Genomic DNA, 18,092 nt, shown 5'->3' with positions numbered 1-18,092 from the left:
AAACAGCTTTTTAAAATTATCTTTTTTTCCAAACAGTTTTAAAAGGTAATCTTCACACTTCCTGGCCATCACTACAATTTCCTCAAGAGAAATTGTAGCATGAATACCTAAAGTCATATTCTGGCCCTGAAGTGTCAAAGACTTTCAACAAGATTGTAAGACTGATTGACTTGAGGGTCTTAAGTTTTATTGTTTCTCAGCTGTTTGGCTAAGATCAACTGCAGAAAGATTTAGAAGGAAGAAAAGAAAGAAAAAGGAAGGCTTTAAGTGTTTAAGTGTTTGTTGTGATCTCTACAAACGTCCAAGGTTTAAATTGCACTATGCATTCAGCAGACGCGCACCTGTTCTCGGGTCCCACACCATGATGCGGCCTATAGCAAGGTTGTTCTCTGTTCTTCCAGCCTCCCTCATGATCGCTGCAGTCCCTCTGCTGGTGTGCTAAGCTTCACTTTCCAGCATCCGTCAGAAATAGATGCTGTCCTATGCTATACACTGACATGACAATCCTCCTGCACTGGTTTGTAAGACCTTGGAAATTATGACTTCTATGAGGATGGCATGGTCTTCCAGACTGAAGGGAATTCCTTTGATATGGGTGCTGATACTGTCTCAGCAGGCTTGCACTCTCGAGTCTGGGGGAACCTTCACTGACAATGAGGACATCAACGTTGGAGAAGTGACTACTCAGGTCCCACGATGACATATGTGTGGGCCTAAGGTGACTGGCTCCTGAAACCAGTGTTCTCAGGTCTAGCTTTTCTGTGCTGCTAGTGGGAGGGTCTGGCCTTGAATGTCAACGGGACCCACCCTTGAGAAATGGCTGTCAAGTGTCTGGCCTTTGGCAGGATTCCAGAAGAATTCTGTCTCCAAAGAAGGATACCAGGATGTGGGGAGGATGGGATATACCTCTCTCTCTCTCTCTCTCTCTCTCTCTCTCTCTCTCTCTCTCTCTCTCTCTGTGTGTGTGTGTGTGTGTGTGTGTGTGTGTATGAGAGAGAGAGACACACACAGAGAGAGAGAGAGACAGAGAGAAAGAGAGAGGGAGAGATATCTTTGTCTTTTGTGGTGCTGGATATCAAACTCACATCTAACGGGTACCAGATAAACTCTACCACAGAACCACAGAACCGTACTCCCAGTTATGAACTAACTAATACATTTACTATGTGTTTAAACCTCATCACCACAATTACCATTAGAGACAAATTGTCTGGAAGAACCATGGCCACATATAGACATATCAGTCAGGATGAGAGGCTCAAAGACATTGGTGAGGGAAGTGGGCTCAGAAGACAGGGTAGAGTCTGCTAGGAGCTGAGGAATGGATAAAGGGAAGTCATTCACAGAGATAAGCTTTTCAGCTCTCTAGCACATCAGATGACCACGGTTCACAGGAAGTCATATGAAAACACAGGAGCAGGAAGGCTCCATGCACAAAGTCTTAAGAAGGAAACTCTCCTGACTCGTCATTATGTGAGTGTCCACATGCTAAAATATCACACTGGCCTTCCTGGGGGTGTTGCTGAGCATAAGTCTGTGATACGTTAAAAAGCCTCCAGTGTTTAAGGAGACATGAGCCCTGGCTGTACTGGTTTGACTTTCACACACTGGGTTCATTTGAAGTTACATAAAATCTGAGGCAAATTACACAGTTTTTAAATGGGGAGCTGGCACTGGGGAAAATTCTCTTCCTGGTGTTAGTCTCCCCTTTAAAAACACCCCCAAGAAGACTGAAGCATGAATAGACACAGAAAGGAATTTGAAAATTATTCTAAATTCTAGCCCTGCTGCTGTCACATTTCTAAATTTATCCTATTTATTTCTGTGGAGGGGCAGATATAAATAGCCAATGGAAGAATCTGTATTAAAATCTGCATGTAGGAAGACAATGGCCCTAGCAACCTGAAAGCGTGTTCTCTGATGTCCAAAAGCAACCTCAGATCTCAAAAGAAGTCTCAGACAGACCATGCACAGAAGAGACAACTCAAGAGACAAGAAACCAGTAAAGCCCTGCCAGGCTCCCTCATCCCAGCCAGGCTGCCCAGCCGATACCTTGCTGAAGCCATCACAGCAAGGTGGCTTTGCACCATCAGAGGACAGAGGAAGTGTCCTGTCTGATGGTTGATGAAGGTGACAATCTACTTAGAAGTCAAAAACACAGAAAACCAGCCACAGGAAAGGTCAGGCCAGCAAGCAAGGAGAAAGGCAGTGGGAAACCTTCACTCTGCTGGTACTCTCTACATAGTCATTTACACAGAATTTTTTTTAAAAAATGCAAGATGAAAAATAACTTACTGTGTAGATAATTAATTCTGGTTGGCATAGTGATCCTCTTAAGTTAAAGGGAACGAGCACGAGATGCAGAGATGTTGAGAGGCAAAAAGAAAAGCACGCAAGAACAGAGTCAGAATGAAAGTTAGAGCTTGGAGTCATTATATCACAGTGCACACACATGCTCACACATGCATTTACATGCACACCTGAGTACACTGATGCACACACATGCTCACACTTGTATACATGCACACAATGCACACATAAGCACAGACTCATACACACATGCACATACATTACATGCGTACATACACACATATGTGAACGTGGGCAGTCATGCTCATATCTGTACCTGCATGTACATGTATATGCATTTTTGAGCACACACATATGTATACATGCAAGATTGCAATCAAGAGATTTGACAACGTTTCTTTCCAGTTTTTTCCTCAAATCTTTCTAAGGGTCTTTGTGATGAACACAGGGCAAAATTTACCACCCAGACCCATGTGCACAGTTCCCGTGGGCTTATTATCACACACCTGCAGCAGTATTTCCTTTTCAAGTGCTGGGAACAAACCCAGGACCTCATGCATGCTATACAAAGCACTCTGCCACTGAGCTACATCTCCAGTCCTGCCAACGCTTTTAGAACTTAAAATAAATTGAATTTGGGAAATCAATTTTCTGTTTTGGCTGAAATATCATAATATATAAATTCCCATTCAGCAAGAGTCCAGGAGAATTCCAGTTCCATGGAACTCCAAAGCCTCCAACACTCTCCTGACTATACTAAAAGACGCAGATGGTTTGCAAGTCATATGTAAATCTTGGTTTAAAACCAATCCCTGGGGGCTGTAGAGATGGCTAAGAGGTTAAGAGCTCAGGTAAACTGTTCCAGTGGGTGTCCCCATCACGGTCATGACCTCCTTGCTCATATTCTCACTCCTCCCACTCTTCAACTGGACTTTGGGAGCTCAGTCCAGTGCTGTGATGCAGGTCTCTGCCTCTGTTCCCATCAGTTGCTGGATGAAGGTTCTATGGTGATATTTAAGATAGTCATCAGTCTGACTACAGGGCAAGGCCATTTCAGGTACCCTTCTCCTCTATTGCTTAGAGTCTTAGCTGGGATCATCCTTATGGATTCCTGGGAATTTCTCTAGTGCCAGGTCTCTTGCTAGCCCAATAATGGCTCCTTCATCAAGGTATCTCTTTCCTTGCTCTCATGTCTGCTCTTCCTCCATCTAAACCATCCTGTTCCCTCAAGTTCTCCTCCCCACTTCTCCCCTCATCTTCCCCTTCCACCCTCCCTACGCCCCCCCCTTATATCCCAATTTTGTTGGGCCTTCTTGTCTATTTCCCCTTTCCAGGTGGATCTATGTATGTTTTTCTTAGGGTTCACCTTGTTACTCAGCTCTCAGATCATGAACTATAGGCTCAATATCCTCTGCTTTACAGCTAGTCTCCACTTATGAGTGAGTACACTCACTAACTCCAGCCGGACAGGGAAGGAAACAGCATACTCCAAACTAGTCCCTCTGAATGTGGGTGACAGTTGTGTGGGGGGCAGACTGTGGGCCCATTGGCAGTGGCACCAGGATTTATCCCTACTGCTCGTACTGGCTTTTTGGAACCTGTTCTCTTTGAATGGATACCTTGCTCAGCCCAGATATAGTAGGGAGAGCCTTGGACCTTCCCCAAAGTAATGTGCCTTACCCTCTCTGAGGAGTGGATGGGGGTGGGGTGGGGTGGGGTGGGGGACAGGTAGAAGGTATGGAGGAGGGGAAGGAGTGGGAACTGGGATTGGTATGTAAAATTTAAAAATTTTTAAATTTTTTTTAAAGATTTATTTATTATGTATACATGTATACATAATAAATATGCCTTCATGTATGCCCACATGGAGGAGGGAGCCAGATCTCATTACAGATGGTTGTGAGCCACCATGTGGTTGCTGGGAATTGAACTCAGGACCTCTGGAAGAGCAGTCAGTTGTCTTAACCTCTGAGCCATCTCTCCAGCCCAAATTTTTTAATTTTTAAGGTTAAGAGCACTGGCTGCCCTTCTAGAGGACCCAGGTTCCATTCCTAGCACCCACATGGTAGTCTACAACCACATATAATTCCAGTTCCAGGGAATGGGACACTCCCTTCTGGCCTCTGAAGGCACTAGGCATGCAAGTGGTACCCAGATATACATTCCGGCAAAATACCCATATACATAAAATAAATTAAAACAAAACAAAACAAAACAAAAAAACAACTAAACCCCACCAAGCCATTTACTGTAGAACCAGTTTTGAAAAAAAAAATTGCATGAAATGAAATAGTTTGACAACCCAGCTTAGACCTATTTAACATTCTGCCAACATCTCAGGCTAAGTACAAAGCTTCTAGAAACTACAGGATAAAAACTAAGTGTATGTGTGTGTGTTGGGGGGGGCATATTGCAGGTGTACTCACCTATACATCTGTATGGGGGTTAGAGGTTAATATGAGGTGTCTTCCTCTATTATTCTCCACCACAGTTTTTGACAGAGTACCCCACTAAACCTGCAGCTCACTGGCTGGCTAGTCTGGCTAGAGAGAGCTCCCAGGATCCTTATGTCTTTGTCTCTCGTTAGCACTGGGATTACAGATGTCTATTTTTTGCATGGGTCCTGGGAATCTGAACATGGTTCTTCTTGCTTGCATAGTAAACACTGTGCCCACTGAGCATCTCCCTAGTCCCCCCACCACACTCAAAACAAGGTTCCACCATTTGGTTCTGGTTGACCTGAAATTCACCATGTATACCAGGCTAGCCTTAAATTCAGAGATCCCCCTGCCTCTGTCTCCCAAGTGCTGGTATTAAAGGTGCGTGCTACCATGCCTGAGCTCTACAAAATAATTTTTTAATACGTTGCCAAATACTCTTTTTCAAAAAACTTTAGGTCAAGGCATTCCAAGTACCCTAGGGCAGGTTCAACCTCAGCTCCCAGATCAGTCAAACATGCTTGGACCCCCAATGCCCAGCCTCTGGGGAAGCTCTCATGCAAAGAGGCTTTTCCATCCCCCCGAAGATGTGACAGACATCCAGACTCCTAAGAGGCATTCATCCGTCTGGCCAGTGAAGGGAGAAGGATGTTGGGTGCAAAGCAAGGAGGGTACCCCAAGGGAGACCAAAGCTAGCAGGAGCAGGAAAGGCTGGAAGAAAGAAAAGGAGCGGTGGGTGGATGCACAGGGGTTGTAGGCTTGGCATCTCTTAGAAAGCTGGAGGGCATAGAGGGAGGTTTGGGTTCTGCAGGGACATGAATATATAGACTATTAACTCAAAGAACTGGAGCACAGGTTATACCCTAGTATTCCTTGTTCTCCCCTGCTCACTGACTTTCCCAGCAACCTCCCAGAGGCTTCTGTGATCCCAGGACAAAGACCAGATCAGAGTGTGCACATGGGTGTAGATGGATGGCGGGCTGCATCCCGCCACCCGGCTAGCTTTATCCAAAATAATTACATGGAAACTGTATTTATTTAAACATTGTCTGACCCATTTGTTTTAGCCTCTTATTATCTAATTTTCATATCTTGTTTTAACCCAAATTTACTAATCTGTGTAGCACCACGAGGTGGTCGCTTACCAGGAGAGATCTTAACCTGCATCCATCTCAGAGAGAAGCATGGCGACTGCCTATAGCGACTGCCTGAAGCGTCTGCCTCATTGCCTTTTACTCAGCATTTGTTTTGTTTACTCCACCTACCTAATTTTCTGTCCTATTAAAGGGCCAAGGCAGTTTCTTTATTAACCAATGAAATTAACACATAGACACTCCTCCATTGCATGGGTTAGTCAGTAGACAGTCCACCTGATACCCTGGGACACAGCTCACCCAAGGAGGATAGAGTGTTCAACCGAGGGTCCCCAAGGCCAAGCTGTAGGAAACAGAGGCTAGGGTAATATGATATCTTCCCCAGGAACACCGTCTTTCTCTCTTTCCTCTTTTAATGTGCAATTCCTCCCCCTATCCATTTGGCAAAGGGCACAAGTCACAGGCAAGAAGCTAAACAACAATAGCTTAGGGATGGGCAGAGGAAGGATGTAGTACCCAGGGTAGGTTCTCAACCTCAGCATCTGGGACTTGTGTTCCACTGTGTGGTGGTGTCTGTGCCATGCTCCCTAAAGAGTGTGGTACCTGTGGCTTCTATTCCCTAGGGGCCGATAGTACTACTTTTCCTGGCTGTGACACCACAGCTGTCTGCAAACATCACCTATGTCCTCCATGAGGCAAAACTGAGCAGCAGGAGACCCTACCTGTCTCTAGCAGAAGTAGTTGGCCAGGATTCTTAACACCTGGAATGGCTAAGTTTTTTGCCCAGTGCACTCCAAGAGGGTCCTGAAATCTGCTGGAGGTAAGTGGGCCTTGGAGCCCCAGATACAAGGCAGAGTTAGGAGTGGATACTGAGTTCCACCACAGCTCCTGGGTTGACTCAGGTGCCTCCTTCAGCACTCATTTTTTTGAGGACGTGGATATTAGGGATGGTCTCTAGGTCTCAGAGGTGAATCTCAGTGAGTCTGAAATCTCCAAATCCTGGAACTGTTCCCAAAGGTGAGACCAAGGTCTAGGTCCAAGTGTCCACCCCCAAGAAATGCCAGGCTCTGAAATAAGGGCTCATTGCTCATGGGGAAAGAAAACTGATTGTGCTAACAAATGACTTCATTACTATGTGTGTATCAAGTCAGTGAGAAGTTATTCTGGGGGGGATTCTTGCCTTGTAGATCTTGCTGATTCCAGGTGGTGAGGTCTGGTTTGGTTCTAATTGGAAGAAGGGACTGAGAGGAGCAAGTAAGGTTAGATGCCAATCTCTGCTCACTTTGCTCTATCCCTGGACACTATGGCACCTAACTACTGGTGGTACTCTGAAGCCTTGGATAGCTCTGTTTTCAGATGGAGAGAGACAGACAGGGAGGGTGCTTGGAGACATGAAAACACAGTGGCCCCAGATGAGAAGATGAAGCCCCAGCTGCTCACATGCAGGCTTCCTACCTGCCTTCCAGCTCTCAGTGTCTGAGCATACTGGGAGGGAGGGGATGAAGCCAGGACAGCCTCAGAGAGGACAAAAGGAAGGGAGGCCAGCATGGGAGCAACGGCAGAGAGGGAAGCCCAAGCGAGAAGCTGGGGGGCTTGGGAATGGGTACCTTTATGCTTCTTGATGGCTCCAAGCTCCGAAGCACTCAAAGAGCTCTCTGACAGTTCGTCCCCATCTGGTTCCTGTAAGGCTGGACCGCTCCATGCTGCTGCTGGGGGTTCCTTCTCCAGGTCCCAGGAGTCTAGATCATCCTCTCTAGGCTTGAGGGCAGGTAGGGCCTGGGCTGGCTCCTCTTCAGGTGGGGAGGTGGAAGAGGCTGCAGCTGCCTCTTGAGGGCACAGGGAGGATGGGGCATCCCCTTGGTTGGTGCTGTCCATAGAAGCTGCATAGTCCAGCATGAGGGCAGCATTGTGGTCCTGAGACAGTGAGGTCTGTCAGGGGAGATGTACAACAGGGCTGAGGGCAAATGAAAAACCAGCCCATGGATGTAACAAGAACACATGGAAGACAGAGAGGGTTTGACACAACCTGAATATCACCTCCCAAGGCATTGTGACTAGAAATATCAAGTAGCCTCCAAAGGCTCCTGTGCTACATGACAAATGCTTATAAAATACGTTTCCATCTTAGCCAAGACTGAGCCACAAGGCATCCAGAGGTGGTCTGGAGGGCACAGGTTGAGGGTGCTGGAGAAGAGTTAACACACTTCCTACTGCACACCTATCTATCAGTAAGGAAACCCCAGAAAGTGAGTGGCAAGGGCTATCACTTTCTTCAAAGTAGATAAAGTATAGCTCAGCAAAGAGCATAAACTCGGGCAGATTTAGTCTTTTACACTTTTGTTACTAAGCATCTTTCTATCTCAAAGTAGAGATTAACCAGAAGATGATGGGTCCTCTTAAGGACTGTATTTGTTTGTACAGTTATAGGCACTAAACTAATAGGTAATGTGGAAAGCTGGGACAGTGGCTCAACAGGAATGACTGAAAGGTGCAGCACTCATGCTGTTCTCAACCTGGGTGGCAGTCACACAAGTAGCTTTGCTAAGTGACAGCTGACAGATGAACCAGCTTACATGCATGGTATGATACCAATACAACAGTCTGTATGCCAATAAAATTAATAATCAAAGTGGCCTACAGGTATTAAATATGAAGATTATCTGATGATTCTGAGGCAAAGCCAGAAAGCAGAGAGAAGATCACGAGTTATCTTCACCTTGTTTACTAACCCAGACTGAATAAAAGCTTCCACTATTTGGCCTTCTTGGCCCCAGAGATCTGCCCCTCATACTCTGTTGACTGAAGAAGCCAAGAAAAGACACCTCCCCCGCCTTGGTTTTCAAGGCCACTCGTGAGCTTTCTTTTGAAGTCCTGGATCCGGGATACTCACAATACTGTGTATATCACTACCTATGGTGACTCATCATTGGCATCTGCCAGCAACTAAGAGAGTGATTTCCAGCATGCTCTCCTGCCTGCCTTGTAAGACCCAACCGTCCTTAGTCATGGCTACAACTACCAAATCTGTCACTTACTGCAGTGCTCTCTCCATCTACATTTGGAAACGTCTAGAAAGAACCAGAGTTTCTCCCATGGCTCCTGGCACTGAAGATCTAGCCTGCTCTGCACTCCAGGGTCATGGCTGCAAACAGAGGCAGTTCACACCCTCCTTCTGCTCCCCAAAACTTACCAAAGAGTGGAAGAGCAGGGGAACTGAACTAGAACATTCTGTAGAACAATATTTCTATCAGTAATGAAAAGGAATACACATATTTATTATAAAATATTTAAATGTTTTGGAAATGAATAATATGGAAAAAATGAACTTGGGAGGCAGCGAGGTAGAGCCTGTACCATGTGCTTTTCTTTCTCTCTTAGTTATTGCAGAAATGACCTAGCAAGCTCCCAAGCCTCAGAGCATCACTAAGTAGATGGCTGCTACTTTCCTGCATCAACAGGACAAATCACTACTGTGGTCCCAAAGTACCTACCTCTCTGGTGGGAAGGGACTATATTGGACTCTGTAGAGGGGACCTTCTGGGTGGATGAGGGACTGGGGCACTGTGCTGATACACTCCCACCTCCCACTGCTGCCTTCACCTACCTTGGAGACCCCTGAAATGATGATGGTACTTTTCTTCCGTGGGGACTTCAGCTTCAGCTTTGAGGATTCACTGAGCTGCCGGATGGCAACTTCAGCCACAGGATCTGAGCCGTTCAGCACCAGTAGCTCTGCGAGGAGGAAGGTAGCAAGATTAAAAGGCTCCGCGGGAATTCCCAGAGGAGGGGGCAGGAATGGTCTATAAGCAGTGGATGGCAAACATAGAGTAGAAGCAGCCAGGAGACAAACGTAAATGAACAGGCAAGGTCTGGTTCCTGTAAAACTTTATCTTTAGAAACAAGGGAGGGTCATCATCATCTACTCCCCGTAGTTATGAGCTACTCATTGATGTGTCTGCGTAAAACTCATGTGTTTTACTGTTTACAAGTTGATTGCTTTTTGTCAAGAAGACTATGCCAAGGGGCAAAAGCCAGCAGACAAAAACAAACAAACTGTAGGTGGATGGGATGGTAGCATGAGAAAAGGCACCATGCCGGATGCTCTAACTTGAATTTGATCCCTGGGACCCAGTAGGGGAAGGAGAGAACAGATGCCTGCAGGTTGTCCTCTTGACCTCCAATGCATGCAGTAACACACACACACACACACACACACACACACACACACACATCAAAAAGAAAGTAAAAGAAAGAAAAAAGAAGAAATTCTTTAAACACTGGGAAAAATTTGACCTCACAAAGGCACATAACTCTCCCTCCCAAAAGTGGCTGACACACAACACTAATTACAGGCAGCTAATAAAAGCAATTAAGAGCTGGCCCTTCCTGTGTCATAAATACACCAAGTACCGCTGACGGAGCCTGCATGCTCCGTGAGGCGAGTTCTTCTCTCTTTTTTGTTTTCTTTATTTTTAAAAAATAATCTCCACTTGACAAGAAAAATGATGTCAGGCCATGAGGCAGGTGGCGGAGTGGAGGTGTTTAATGGAGTCTCTCCCTCAGAGAATGTGTACTTATAGTTTACACTGTTCTGATAAGGCAAAATTAAACATAACAAAGAGGGATGGTGGTGTAGCTCAATGATAGATACTTACAGAGTATGCACAAGGCCCTGGGGTTTGATTTCCAGGACTAGATAAGCAAATGAAAAAACAAATACAACAAAAATGCTTTAAGAATGGCCATGGCAGCAGGTCACAGGGGCTGGTTTCCACACACTTAGTCTTGCCTAGTGCCTGGCACAAAATTCCTAAAACCTTGACACTTTCTGTGATGGGGTGAAGGGATTTTTTTGTTGTTGTTTATAAGCCTCATTTGTGTGTATGAGTGTGTGTGCATGTTGTATGTGTGTATGCATGTGTCTCTGTGTGCATATGTATGTATTCATTCAATTCTGTGCACATGGGTAGGGGCCAGAAGTTGACAATGGGTCTCTTCTTAACAGATCTCATCTTGTTTTTTGAGACACAGTTTTTCATTGAATTTGGAGCTTATCAATTGGTTCAGATTGGCTGCCAGCAAGCCCCAGGGATCTTTTTTTTTCTACATCCCCAGAGCTGGGCTTATAGACTTGTTTGGCCACTCCTGATTTTTAAGAAGTGGATGCTGGAGATCAAACTTAGGTCCCCACACTGACTTATAGAAAGGAAAATGTATCTTCAAGATGAGGATTACATGAAAACAATCCTAAAATTGGAGAAATGATACTGATACAGCTTGAATGTGAAATGTCCCCCACAGTGTTTTAAAGGATCTGCTTCCCAGATGAGAGTGCTACTCTGGAGGTTATAATACCTTTAGGGATGGAACCACTGCTATTGAAGGTCAAGGTCCAGGCCTTGGTTCCAGAGCTCCCTCTCTGCTTCCTGGCCATGGTGTGAGTAGGCTCTATTATACACTCTGGTTAACATGAATTTACTCTTGAAACAGTGAGCCAAAACAGTCTTTCCTCCATTACACTGTTTCTTCCAGCTCCCTTGGTACCAGTGATACAAAATATACAAAATAACTGATCCAGAAAATTGGTAGAGAAGTGAGGTTGTTGCTTCTGCTAAACCTGGATATGTGGTTCTTAGGCCTTTGGAAATAGCTTGTGGGAAAAACATGGGAGAATTTGGAAACATGGACTAGAAAAACCCTTCCAGAAGCTCTAGAGGCCCCCAAATGACACAGGCTACTGCCATTGCTCTTGCTGCCCACCATAACTAGAAGGTAAGACCTACTGCTGAAGACACCACACACTTCGTTTAGAACACAGAGAAATCTGGAACTGACCTGAAAACTTCCTCCCTGCTGGAAGGTGCTATGCAGGCTGCTGGGGAAGAAAAAGAATCAATGGGCTTACCCAGCAGTAGACCCTGCATCCTATGATACTGACCTATCAGGCAAGATGTATCTACTAGCACAATAGTGGCATTGCTGTTATGAAATAACCCAACCACTTTTGATTGGATTTGAAGTCTGTTGCATAGGAAGGAATTCACTCCTGATCCTATAAACTTGGTAAAGGAAAAACAAAACAAAACAAAACAAAAAATGGGAAGAAGCCCTCTATTGTTATTTTGCTAAATGGACATGGTGTCAAAATTTTGTTTATATCCACAGACTAGTGTTAATCTCAACTGCTTTTCAGAGAAGCCCACCCCCTTTATGCAGAGACTCAAAACTAATAAAAATGCTGAGAAATAAGTAACATCCCCAAGGCTGAGGGAACATTCTGGAAGAAGGGGAGGAAAGAGAGTGCTATAAAATGCTGTCCTCTGGATATGAAGTGGCCATCACACTCATTAAGTCATAGCAGCAGTGATTACTTACACAAGATCAAGCTACTATATTCAACATGGATGAGAGGGTTTCTATCCGAAGGGCTACTAGAAGTTGATGGCTGCTGGGGGAGGCGAAGTCATTTTTCTTCAGGGGTTGTAGTGACTAGTAGGTTACCCATGCTTCAGTAGATGCCCCCGTATATATGCAGGGACCCAGTAGGTTATAAACAGAGTAAGACATGGGGGTGGGAGGTGTTTGTGTTAGGGAAGAACTGAGAAGAGGGGGAGTGGGGAGCTATGATCAAGATACAATGTATCTTGTACATAAGTATGACATTAACAAAAATAAATAAAAATATAATTTTTAAAAAGGAAGAAAAGCCCTAGAACACTGTAAGTAAGCCTCAGGTTCATTCCTGTGGGTGTGTGATCTGAGAGCTGAGAGAAATGTAGTCAGTGAGACTGAGCTTCTGCTGTTTGGGATGGGAACAAGGACTCCACTGAGAACAGGACTCGAGACCATTTGTGCCACAGTTTTGTGGTGGGAACTCTTTCAGCCAATAGCCTTTAAGACATCAGCCTGATGGAGGAGTGTCTATGTGTTACTTTTATTATTAATAAAGAAAACTGCCTTGGCCCTTTAAGAGACAGAAAATTAGGTAGGTGGAGTAGACAAAACAGAATTGTGGGAACAAGGAAGTAGAGTTGGGGAGACGCTTCAGGCAGTCGCCATAGTGAGTCTCCATGCTTCTCCTCTCCGAGATGGACACAGGTTAAGATCTCTCCTGGTAAGCCACACCTCGTGGTGCTACACAGATTACTAAATATGGGTTAAAGAAAGATGTAAAAATTAACCAATAAGAGGCTACAGATAATGGGCCAGACAGTGTTTTAAAAGAATACAGTTTCCGTGTAATTATTTCGGGTGTAAAGCTAGCCTTTCAAAGACCTATAGAATATGGTATTTAAATGTTAACCTAGGACTTTTCATGACAATGAGACACACCTGCTCCTGGTAGCACCAATCTACTTCAAGAGGATGATGGGCATCAAAGAGGCTCCTTATGGAGTTTGCTAGCCATTTGGACAAGAAACTGCTCTTGCCTGGACTGTTTGATAGTATGCTATATGAACTGGACATGCAGGACCTACAGAAAAATGACTGCTAAATTTTCCAAAAGACAAGATGGTCCTTCGGGGTTCCTGTTTCACAGAGGAAACTGCCAGGCATTCTACAGGACACAGAAGAAAGTGACTGACAAACTGCCAATATAGGCAAGCAGTCTTTCAAATTTCCTGCTTCATGAAAAAGTCTGCCAGATACTATGGGCCTGTAGGCTGAAGATGGATGCTCCAACATTACAGAAGAACTTTGGGTGACTGTCCAGGCAGCAAGATGTCTCTTGTCAATTCTAGAGTTTTGGAAGTTGCTTACAATGCACTTCCTGTTAATTTAGATAATATATCCTTCTGGGGTCTTTGCTGGAGTTGAATACAGTTATATAGTTTTCCTTAGTTATGATAAAAGATAAATTAGATATGAAAATTTAGACTCAAAGAAATACTGTAATTGTATTTCTTACTTGATACCTGTTTTGTTATATGTAATTCTACTATGTTAAAGTTTAAACCTTCCTTTTTAATTATACAGAAATGGGGAGATGATATGCTTCTCTATATGTGTTGCTTTATTGGTTGATGAATAAAGATGTTACGGCCAATGGCTTAGCAGAGTACAGTCAGGCGGGAAATCAGAACAGAGATATATCGAGAGTAGGTGGAGTAAGAGAGATGCCATGTAGCTGTCAAAGGAGAAAGACACTGGAACACAGAATCTTACTGGTAGATCACAGTCTTGTAGTGATACACAGATTAATAGAATGGGTTAATTTAAGATGTAAGAGCTAGCTAGAAATATACATGAACCATATAGTTTCTGTGTGATTATTTGGGTCTGGGTGGCCAGAACACAAATGAACAGTCTCCGTTTACACATTCTGGTACAGGATTTGCCTATATTTTAACTATGTTCTGGAAATTATAAAGAGGCTGAATTCCAAAGTAATTCAAGGCAGCACAGCATTCAGGCTATGGTATGGTTATGGCTGACTGCTTTAGTCAGGCTTACTGTGGAGTTGAAATAAAAATTAGAGCAGGGAGATAGGGAAAATAAACTATTTGGCCGATAAAGAAAAACATCTCAACCTGCCAAAGCAAGTGTACAGGTTGCCATAGTTATTTGAGATAAGCACCATAAGGAAGAAGTCAAATAGTTTGCACTGGGATGTAGAGGATGCTTTTAGTGCATTTCAGGATTTGGTGAGACCCCAGACATCACAGGCTTCAGCACATAAAACTGCTTGCTCATTGGAAAGAGTTCTCTTTAAAAGACATAGCTGCAGGGGTACCCTGCTTGAATGGGGCTGCTTAGAAGTGTTGTCACGGGTTCACCCACACAGACACTCAGAAGTCACTGCAGTCATGATACATAAGAAGTGATCGGTGAAACTCAGCGTTGACCACATGGTGCTAGATTTTCATACATGCAGTTTACAAGAATTACGGCATTATGAAAGGATATATGCCTAGATTAAGGAAAGCTTGTGAGGCCATGTAATTCAGGGTTGCATTTCCTGTAAGGAGCATGTCATAGGGCAGAATCTCCGGGGATGAAGCCTAAGCTGCAGTAGAGACCCCTGGACCATGGGGCATCTCCCAAGGAAAGCTGTATGTGGAGCTAGCCCCAGAGAGAGGCCACATGGGCAGCCAATGGCAAAGCCACAGGAGTGGAACTCTGTGTCTGTTGGTACTCAGATCATTCCATCACGAGCATTACATGCCACACAGGGATAGGGCACCCAGTGCCTTGCTGAGGTTCAGTCTCTCTCTTGTCTAATCTTTCCTTCCATCCTCCCATTTCTCCCTTCTAGAATGGGCACATTTACTCTGTACCTTTGCAGTCTAGAAATGCATGACTTTCCTTTTGATTTTACAGGGGCTCACAGCTAAAGGACTGTCCTGAGTTTCAAAAACAAAACTCTAGACTTAGATCCTTGAACAATGTTGGAACTATTGATCTTATGAGTATTCTTGAAGTTGGACCAAATGCATTTTGCATTATAAGACAACTATGAACCTTTGGAATCAGGGTGCAATACTACAGCTTAGATATCAAATGTCTCCCACAGGCTCATGTTCTAAACACTTGTTCCCCAGCCAGTGGCACTATTCTGGGAGGCTGTGGAACCTTTAGAAAGTGGAGGCTCACTGGCAGACATCTGACACTAGGGACAGGCGTTTGAAGGGTATAGCCTGACCCCTGATTTTAGAATCTCTTTACTTCCTGGGCTAATGTAATACTGACTCCATTACATGTTTAAAATGCCATGTTCCCCCTTCCCCCACAATGACGGATTGAAACTGGAGTCGAAACAATCTTTCCCACCATGAGGCTGTGTCTCTCAGCTGTTTCACTGCAGCTATACAAAAATAACTAAAAGAAACACCCAGAGAGCTCAGAAGATTGTTCTTAAGTTCTTGAGAACACAGTATAAACCAAGCACAGCATCCAGCCCGTGTTATTCCCTGCGTTGCTTATCCAACGGCACTGACATCACCCATGTGCCAAATGACAGGAATGACAGCTTTCAGAAAGTTACAAAGTGGGGCCCCGCTACCTGCTTGTTTTGTTTAAGTGCTCCACAGACCTAGCAGGGACCCTGCTCTGTCTTCCATCTTCCTCCATCTGACATTCCCAGCTCCTTTTTAATTTTATATTTACAACTAAAACAAAGAATCCCCAAAGATAAAGTAAAGGAAACCTTCACTCCTAACGCTCAGAAGTGCAGAGATGGAGAACAGATCACATCTTACCTGTGTCTGAAGAGGAGAATGTCTTGCTGACAGGAGCGCTGTGGCACGAAATAGCCTGGATAGAGATGTCCTTCTCAATGACCTTCACCTTGATGGGTGTCCTCACGGGGGACTCTGTAAGAACAAGACTCTATCACCAAGGGCATGCAAACACCCAACAGAAGATTCTAGAAGGTGCTGTACCTTGAGGCCCTGCAGTTGTTACTGGCCAGGACTGGGTTTTAAGATTTATACCCTCTCAATTTTTTTACCATGTTGGCAAAAGTGGGGCTGGGAGTCTAAACTGGAGTAAAAATTCAGAGCCATATTAATGAAACTGGAGTTCTCATGTGAATTGTGGGTCCCTGATCTGTGCTAAGGGAGCTATTTTGGGAAGATAATTCCTTTACACAAACAAACAATATACCAATAAAATGTGTTTTTCATTCTCCCTGTTTCCCGACAACGCCCAGCTACATTGCAATAGAAAGGTCAGTGCTGTCCCCATTAAAACAAAACTACCTTTTTTTTTTTTTTGAGACATGGCATATATCCTAGGCTGGCCTTAAATTTCATATTAGGCAAGAATGACCTTGAATTCCTGATCCTCCTACCTCCACTTCCCCTGTGCTGCGATTACAAATGTGTGCCATTACGCCTACTTGACACCGTTAATGCTGGGGACGCATCCACGTTAGGCCAACGCTGTCCCACAACTGAGCCACAACTGAGCCACATCCTCAGTCCTACATCTTGTCCCTTTATCAGCGGTGTTTTACATTCAACTAACTAGACTCTTAACCATCATAAGTGCCATGTGGCTGGAGTCTGAGAACCAGACTGCAGCTTTAGTGAACCTCGTCTCTGCCCCTTGACCACTTTCTCTTTTGACACAGGGTCTTGTAGCTCTGGCTATCTTGGAACTCACAGAGAGCCACCTGCCTCTGCTTCCCAACTGCTGGAATTAAAGGCGTTTGTCATCATGCCTGGCTCATGGCCAACTGTTTTTCATTAAGTATAAAAATAACTGCACAAAGCCAATGTCTTTTCTTTCCATGCCACCAGACTTCTTTTGCCAACGCTTGGTGCTGCAGCTTACAATGCTCAGTGCTGCGGGATGAGACCCACCCCACAGGGGATGAGGACCTATGCATCTCCTGCAATGAGACGGCACTCTGGGGTCTCACCTGAGCTCAGAGGGGATGCCCTCCCAGCGTCAAAGCGAGGCTTGGTCTTCACAGCAGTGACAGTGGTGACCACGGTCCCACATGGCATCACCGTACGGTCCTCTTCTATCTTTGCAGCAGAAACAGGAGTGGGCCAGGACTTCAGCTCACCAGGTTCTATGTAAGAAAACTGTGGCAAAGATAGACATTGATTTTGAGTCATAGGAGAGCCAAGGCTTCCGTGGACAGTTGCTTCCCACACTCACCAGATCCACACCCACAAAGGAGCCCCTCACAGAATATGGTGTCATGAGAGCACAGAATAGCCATTTCCTTTCCTGGTGTATTAATGATTTCTATAGGACTTCTCATACCAAATATGATACAGATGCAAGGGACTGGCTATTTTTCTGTACTGCCCATGGAATTGTGATAAGAAAAAATGTCTGTCCATATTCAGTATGATGCAGTTTGAGTGGTTTTTTTTTTGTTGTTGTTGAATGTTTTCAGGTTGGCTGGCGCAAGCTGCAACTGGGAACCTGCAGATATGGATAGATTCTAAAGATAACAGCAACAAGTTGACTTAACAGTGGGATACTGGTTTCTGCTAATTCACCTATGTTCCTTAGGGTTTTTTGGTTTATTTGTTTTATCAACCCAGACTGACAAAGACTCAGGAGAGCAAAACTCAAACTTATCACAGTCTAAGCACGACTCAAAAGAGGAATTTTAAAAGGCAGCTGGGCCAGATGAAAAGACACCGGGAAAGGTCATCTCCTACGTAGCCAGCTTACGCCAGCTGTGGCAAGGTGTGTCCACCTGAGCCTGATGAGAAAAGGGCTTTCTGGGTGAGCTTAGCATGTCATATGGAAGTAACAGCAAGCTGAGGCAGGCTCTTAAGAGATA

At 44.7% G+C, this 18,092-nt stretch overlaps 1 protein-coding gene across 1 annotated transcript in view; it reads right to left on the bottom strand.

Moving 5' to 3' along the window:
* The window catches only part of C2cd2 (C2 calcium dependent domain containing 2), a 61,108-nt gene that overhangs the window by 3,990 nt on the left and 39,026 nt on the right, over positions 1-18,092 (bottom strand). Inside the window, exons 10-13 of the mRNA XM_038345481.1 lie at positions 17,208-17,376; positions 16,042-16,155; positions 9,447-9,574; positions 7,450-7,771 (exon numbers count right to left, since the gene is read on the bottom strand). Coding sequence (XP_038201409.1) covers positions 7,450-7,771; positions 9,447-9,574; positions 16,042-16,155; positions 17,208-17,376 — 733 coding nt within the window. The remainder of the gene's footprint in view (positions 1-7,449; positions 7,772-9,446; positions 9,575-16,041; positions 16,156-17,207; positions 17,377-18,092) is intronic.

Source organism: Arvicola amphibius, chromosome 10, assembly GCF_903992535.2.
Source record: "Arvicola amphibius chromosome 10, mArvAmp1.2, whole genome shotgun sequence".
Taxonomy (NCBI): Eukaryota; Metazoa; Chordata; class Mammalia; order Rodentia; family Cricetidae; genus Arvicola; species Arvicola amphibius.
Note: the sequence above shows the minus strand (reverse complement) of the source record. Positions and strands in the feature narration are given on the sequence as shown.